Source organism: Mytilus galloprovincialis, chromosome 13, assembly GCF_965363235.1.
Source record: "Mytilus galloprovincialis chromosome 13, xbMytGall1.hap1.1, whole genome shotgun sequence".
NCBI lineage: Eukaryota > Metazoa > Mollusca > Bivalvia > Mytilida > Mytilidae > Mytilus > Mytilus galloprovincialis.
The window spans coordinates 18,913,570-18,921,664 of record NC_134850.1 but is presented as its reverse complement, the minus strand read 5'-3'; the positions used below and the strand labels follow the sequence as shown (position 1 = coordinate 18,921,664).

General features: G+C 32.2%; 1 protein-coding gene across 1 annotated transcript; it reads right to left on the bottom strand.

Moving 5' to 3' along the window:
- Positions 1 to 2,855: 2,855 nt before the first annotated feature.
- LOC143057689 (perlucin-like) lies at positions 2,856 to 6,817 on the bottom strand. Its single transcript, XM_076231051.1, has 4 exons — positions 6,742 to 6,817; positions 4,922 to 5,015; positions 4,028 to 4,235; positions 2,856 to 3,251 (listed from the first exon to the last, which is right to left on the bottom strand). Exons 2-4 carry the CDS (start codon positions 4,989 to 4,991, stop codon positions 3,242 to 3,244), a joined length of 288 nt encoding a protein of 95 aa, XP_076087166.1. The 5' UTR covers positions 4,992 to 5,015; positions 6,742 to 6,817; the 3' UTR covers positions 2,856 to 3,241.
- Positions 6,818 to 8,095: the final 1,278 nt, after the last annotated feature.

Genomic DNA, 8,095 nt, shown 5'->3' with positions numbered 1-8,095 from the left:
ATTGATAACATAAATACTAAAAAGGTAAATTGAAAGAGAAGGGAGTCGGTAAACTAAATAAACCATAGGAACGTGAGGCAAAACAGCTGTCATATTCCTAACTTGGTACATGCATTCGCCAAGCAAAAAAAAAACTTGGGGTTAAATTTGGTTCTATAGCTAGCTAAACCTTCAACTTGTGTGACAGTAAATGATATGTATCGTGTGATTTTGTCAAAACTTAAGTTGCAACTTGTTCCTAAACTCTTTTTCAAATCATTTGTTTGACTTAGCAGATTTCGAGTATTTATGTATGTGCCTCTTCCAAGTCAGGAGCCTGTAAATCAGTGGTTGTCATTTGTTTATGTGTTACATATTTGTTTTTCATGGGCCTTTCATAGCTGACTATGCGGTATGGGCTTTGCTCATTGTTGAAGGCCGTTCGTTCGGAGGTCTGTAGCTGTTAATTGCTGTGTTATTTTGGTCTTTTGTGGAGAGTTGTCTCATTGGCAATCATACATCATCTTCTTTTTTCATATTTGAGGTTTATTTACAATGATTTAATAAAAGTCGTTTCAGTGACTCATGTTGTACGCTTCTTCCTTGTTATGATTTAATACGTTTCCTTGACTCGACAATAATAGAAAAATAACATATGAAGTTGAGGAACATTAGGAATTGATATTCCGAAAATGTTGCTATATTCAGCAAATAGCAATATAGGTTGTTGATATATGCTGATAGCAAACAAACGTTCTACATTTACGAAATCTGATGTTATCAATATGAATTTAAAAATGTGCCAATGAACAGCTTTGCACTATGTTAAAGTACTCATCTAAAAAGACCTTTCCATCCGGAAACAAAAATACCAAACTGATTATCGGTTTAAAAGTAAATATAATAAAATACCGAAAACCGAGGAATATTAAAAACACACAGTCCCTAATTAATTGGCAAGATCAAAAGATCAAACACATCAAACGAATGGATAACTGCTGTTTTATGACGCCAACATCAATCATGTCTGTTAATGAAACACTGTTTAAAATGGATTGGTTTAATTTGACTTACCATTTGTGCTAAACTCAAGACAATGTGTGAATAATTTTATCATAGACTTATAATGACCGCTTGGATTTCTATTTTATCAATACATCAAATTCTAATTGAAAACTGAAATACGCTTCATTTGAAATAATTCGAAGGTGACAAACTCAGAAATATCAAAGCAATTAGAGTCTAGGTCAATAGGATAGACTTAATTTGATATATTCTACTTGTTATTTGTAAATTATGTAGACAGATAAACAATAAAATGGTAAATTTTCAATAACGATAAGACAGCAATGAAAATAAAAAGTAAGGTTGTAATATCATGAATATATAACAGATTAACATGTAATGGGTGGGGGGGGGGGGAGGGGGGGAATTAATACATCACTATTCAAAGAAAATTGGTTTAATGTTTGAAATTTGAAAAAAATAAGTTTTTTGTAACTTATATAGTCTGTTTATAAAACAAACCTATCCACTTGTAATGCAGTCTATTTTCATTTTTTATTGCCAATTTCTGATCTATTACAATTGATTCTATCAAGATAAGTTTAATTTACTAAATTTGAGGATTTTCGCTTCTCTGTTTCAAAATAACACTTTTTGCAAAAACCTACTATAAAATTCAACATTAGCACCTTCATTCTTTAGAATATAATGAAGAAAAAAAATAGCGAGGATATAATGACATTTTGAAATATCACTAAATAATTATATGTGCATTCGTTCCCAGTACTTAAAATCCATAATCCTTTATGGGTGGATTTAACATACATAAATAATATACAAAATAAGAAAGCAATTAATGAGGTTGTTAAATTTGATATATGCTTTTTTAGTGCTTCTTTGCTATAACTATAACATATATCTTGTGTACAATTTGGAAATTAGTATTGCGTTCATTATCACTGCACTAGTATATATTTGTTTAGGGGCCAGCTGAAGGACGCCTCCGGGTGCGGGAATTTCTCGCTACATTGAAGACCTGTTGGTGACCTTCTGCTGTTGTTTTTTTTTCTATGGTCGGGTTGTTGTCTCTTTGGCACATTCCCCATTTCCATTCTCAATCTTATATATATATATTTGTTTGTTTTATTGTGATTAAGATTGTAACACAATGTTGACTGATGTACCCCTAACATTTGACGCGTGAAAAAATACTGTAATAATAAAAAATACAGTTAACAGAACTTTACGAGAATATTTTGGGTAGTTAATGGTGCTTTACATTTTTATTTAGTCGATTGTTTTCTGCATGTTTACTCGATTTGGTTTGCATTCGCATGACGGTTGATTCCCGTATCAACGTGCCGTTCTTTTTCTAAGACATCTTAGACGTTCTTGTAATTCTCTTATTTTTGTTTATCTTGATTTGTCCTCTAGAACGACTTCTATGATTGGAACATCGGTAAAAAAAACAGCTGATGGCTTCATTTATACTGAAGGAGAATAAGTTAAACCGTTTGTTTAACATCTGATTTAGTCATCTTTAGACTTTTTTGACCATTTTTGTTAATGAATCCACTATAAGTTTGTTGTTTCAAAGAGTCTGGACCAACAAATCAATATCTATTTTGAATTTGAATTATTTAGAAAGTTTGTGTTATGCCAGACCTTCCATTTATGTTTTTTACTGATAATGATTAGTAAATAGTTATCAAATGTAACAGTTATATAATTTAATACGCCAGACGCGATTTTAGTCTACATAAGACTCATCAGTGACGCTCTGATCAAAATAGTTAGAAAGCCAAACAAGTACAAAGTTGAAGAACATAAATGACCCAAATCTCCAAAAAGAAGGAATTTGTGAAACAAAATTTTCGACCAACTTTTAATTGTATGAAGTATTTAACATTAAACATTTTGTAAATCTAGTTTATATACAGTTCTATTTAAGAGCATTTCATTAAAGATATGAAAAAAGGTACACATTTGAAAATTCTTCACAAAATGACATTTATAGAAATTATATCAATTCTTATCCAACTTGGGGTTTGAGTTCGTTCAAACATTCATAACAAATGACTGGAGCTGAACATCAGTACTTTCGTCGTGAAATTTGTCACAAATGCGTTTTTTCTTGTTCATTTATTTTAAACAAGCGCAGTTTGTAAAACAATCTTGCATGTATAAAGCTAAAATGATACAATTATATGATGATGAAGTCCTTTCTTTTGTTCGTTTGAATATTCTGTTCAACTGTTTAGAGATACCTATAATAGATAAAAAGAAACGTTATAATATTTCTATCCTGTATTTAAACACTTTTTATGGCAACATTTATTATTTCTTGATTACACAAACAACAAAGCAGAAGACTTTATGCTTACGTGTACTTTTACTGCAACACATGCATAACAAGAGGGGTGAAAGATACCAGAGAGACATTCAAACTCATAGATCGAAATTAAACTGACAACGCAATGGCTAAAAAAGAAAAAGACAGACACAATAGTACACAAGACACATTATAGAAAACAAAAGACTAAGCAACACGAACCCCACCAAAAACTAGGGGTGATATCAGGTGCCGCAGAAGAGTAAGCAGCTCATGCTCCACATGTGTCACCCGTCGTGTTGATCAGCATACCAATAATATGCTGAAATGTACGTTTCGTCTCTGTAACAATTAATGCTGACTACCATTTGAAAACAATTTATAACTTGTTCAGTATAACCCTTTGATGATCATAATCGTCGAAGGCTTTCGATGGCCGCGTGGTTTAAGTAGTCATACTATAGCAACACTGAGGTTGTGAGTTTGAATCCTTCAAGTATCAGGTGCGCTTGACTCTAATATTAATTGACTTTGATTGTTAATCTTCCTACCGAAGGTCTGTGATTTTCTTCGAGTGTTCCGGCTCCCTTCACCAATACAAATTGACCGCCGCGAGGTAGCTCATTAGTGTTGAAAGTGGCATTAATGACCAGATAATCAATCAATTGAAAGGTATAATTTGCTGTCATGATATATAGTTAAAATACTTACGGTCTTTGACAGATGTAATTATTGGTATGGTAACATAAATTATCATTCCAAAGGAAATCAATAGATTGTCGCATTTCAAGACAATGCTCACTTTCGTCATCATTACTCGGGTTTTTGGGATGCCAGTCTGTAAATGTGAAGGGCGTTTGGCTGGTTGTCCACATCCATACACCCTCAGTCACAATGTCGGTCCCTCCCAACCATAACGCTAAAACAAAACGATAGATAATGCAACAAATAAACTCATAAAAAATATCAGGATTGAAATTTTATATTTCAACTCAAATCAAAAAATGTTAAAAAGGCCCAAAAAAGTACGAAGTGGAAGAGGACAAAAAATTCATAAAAGTTTTTCAAAAATATCATCTTTTTTTTTCTTCTTCAGTTTGTTCATACGAAAACGTTAATAAGTGAATCGCGAATTTGCTTGCGATGAAGAATTTGAATTTTTGTCATTCATGGGTGCATACTCTACTGGAAATAATTTGCGAAGACTTCTTAAATACATTTTTTGTTATGCATGTATGAAAATTAATCGTCATATTTCTTTAGACATGTTTATTATTGTGCATAATAATAAAGATTGAAAATGTCAAACAGACAAAAAGACTTTATTAGTTCAGAGACAGATGCAGGGGTCCATTTTATCGCAAAAAATATTTCGATGACATTAGATATCAACATATTGTCTAAGAGGTTATATGGTGTAAATGTAAATGATATGAATCAAAGGTACAACATATCTTTCCATGTTTATCCACTTACCAGTATCATACACGCTGTGCATGCTGTGTGCTTTTTCTCTACCAAATTAGTGAAATGTTTAAACCTCGACAGATAAGATTTTTGTTAACCTTATTTTTTTATTAATATATGTTCTTTTGTTATACATACTATTTCTGTTTTCTTCAGCTTTTGTTTTCAAAAAATCTCTCTGGGTCGATGATACAACTTCTGCTAGCATACTTGCATTGCTTTGGCAACATGACTGAAATAAATCATAGAAAAAAGTAAAATCACAAAAATACTGAACTCCGATGAAAATTCAAAACGGAAAGTCCCTAATCAAATGTCAAAATTAAATCATAAAAAAACATCAAACGAATGGGCAACAACTGTCATATTTGTGACGCGATACAGGCATTTTCAAATGTAGAAAATGGTGGATTTAACCCGGTTTTATAGCGCTAAACCTCTCACTTGTATGAGAGTCGCATCAAATGTCATTATATTTTCACTCGTTCCAAAACCCTGAATGCAGGACAAAGTATATGCGTCACGATATTTACTTAAACTTACACTTCCGATAGAAAAAAGTAAATTGTACGTATTTAACAGTTTATTCAATAGAGGTATTTATTTATGGTACCAAGATCGCTGATTAACATATGAACATCACGAATAAAATACATTATCTGTAAAATAAAGCTATCAACTATCTCAAGATTGATAGTGCGAATGTTGTTTACTTGAAAATATTACATACATCTTCTGGACGATATGTAAATACTCTCTTTTTACTAGACCAAATGACCATTAGTGGCATTTTAAGATAAGTACCAATGTGATTTATGATATATGTTTGCAATGTAGTTTTCTGTTTAAGTATACCCCCCCCCCCCCTTTCCAACAAAACCATTAAAAAACATAGTTTCAACTGCTTCAGCATGTTCAGCAAAGTTGAAATAAGATGTTTTCAGTTAGTCTTTGATTCATATTTGATCATATATAACCCATCTTGTATTTATGCGAGTATAGTATAAACGTTACTGAAATGCGCTTCGGATGGGACCAATTCATAAAAGGTTGCGTTTATTGAAATTGCTAGCTCACACAGTTCTTGTCTTCAAAAAGACATATCAAAACAGTTTGGCTTATTACTCTGTAACCAGGTCGCCGTAGTTTGCGCTTCTCTATAGTCATTGCTAAATATGATAATCCTTTGCTTATTCGTTGCACAAATCCACGAAATCCGGTACGATATAAGAAAAGAAACGGCTGAAGCGATTCGCTGGATATAACAAAGAAAATATTACCTATGACAAAATGATAATAGCACCATCTTAAGATTAATTATTGGTAGATGTGCATTTATTATTAGACTATTTACCGGATTTGTAATGACATAAGCAACAAGACGGGTGCCACATGTGAAGCCGGATCTGCTTACCCTTCCGGAGCACCTGAGACAGCCCCCAGTTTTGTTGGGGTTGTGATGCTTAGTCTTTATATTTCTCTGTTGTTTCTTTTGTACTATTATTTGTCTGTTTGTCTTTTTATTTTAGCTATGGCGTTGTCAGTTTATTTTTCAATATATTAGTTTGACTGTCGTTGTATCTTTCGCACTTCTTTTACACTAAAGACATCTCCTTAATCTATGCTGATGAGTTCTGGCTCTGTGTTTTCAGTTCCTGATACACATGATACAGTGCTAGTGATTTTGGGCAAGATGTTATCTCATTTCGATTCAAGCGGATTGTGACACCTATTTAATTTTTGACATTTAAAGGAATAAGTGTCTCAAAATAAACATATCTATGTTAATATTTCATAAAGAAGAAAACTCTTCAGTTCAAAATCATATGGATGAAAGCATATTAAATTATAATACGTTAAGTCATATCAAACTGTGTTTTTTTTTAAATGCTCTCAAAAACAATAATATATTAGTTTCTTTTATATATATGATATGACAATGCTACTATATTGCAAACCTTGGCATCTGTCCAATTCTTCTGGTTCTGACTGAAATAGTAGCAGTAGTACTTGAATATTTTCCAGCCATTTAAACAAGCTACAACATTTTTTTGTACAAATAGATATTAAAAAATGAATATTTAATATGTAGATATGTTGACTATCTTTTTATTGGTGTAAATACACTCATCATATATACCAGGATTGAAATTTTATATATACGCCAGACGCGTGTTTCATCTTCAAAAGACTCCTCAGTGACGCTTGAATCAAATGTTAAAAAGGCCAATTAAGTACGAAGATTGAGAACATTGAGGACCTGAAATTCCGTAACATATATGAAGCTTGTTTTAATTAACCTTCAGGAGCAGCCAATTGCCACTTAAATATCCCTTCGATGTCTTCCACCTCTCTTTTCCTTGTGTTTTACTTATGTTCTTAACGGTTATTAATGATTATCATTACACTAGGAACATTCGTTACAGCCGTTTTGAAATATACAAATGCGCACCAATGTTCATTTTTTGGAGGTTAAATATTCTTAGTCTTGAGTTCAAAAAGTATCACGCTGTCTGAATGATAACCCTTACAACAACTCTTTTCCATGGTCTCCGATCGTCACTGATGAGTCTTTTTTTTTTCACAAAACGGGCGTCTGTCGTACAAAATTAAAAGCGTAGAATCTATGATGGGTTCATTTAAATAACCAAACAATAAACTCAAAAATATGCTGTCAAAGCAAATTCAGCAAACTAAACATACAAAAACAAAACATTTACATGCAAAATGTTTGATTATCATGATAAGTAACGGTTTTTATTGAATCAGAAGAAGAGCATGTAAAAAATGCTACCGGTTCCGTCAACAGGAAACGCGCATGTCCTGCTATGAAGATATCACCTGCCATAAGAATTTACAGTCATGGAATAATCGGTAAAAGCAGATCTATAATATGTCTTAAGGATGTACTTAGATGATCGTAAGTGAAATTAAATAAATCAAGAATTTAAAATAGATACTATAAGCTTAAAGAGTATAAGTTAAGGATCAAAATAATCTAAAACTATTGATAGGTCATGGAGCTCCTTTTCGAGATAATTTATAAAATATGGCGGGAAAAGGTTGACTCGGACTTTTCCTTTATCATGTTTATATTTGCATTGGTATTATTTGGGTCTCAAATCAAAAGAAAGAAAATCAAGAAACTGCTTAAATTTTGTCAAATGACTTTTTATGGATAGATCTATTTAGTCTTATATTAAAAGATAAATAGGTGTTATGGGGCAAAATATTTTATCTTGTATCGTATGGAAAACCATCAAGGAGACACAATTCCAAAACCTCACCTAAGTACATCCTTAAGTGTATCAA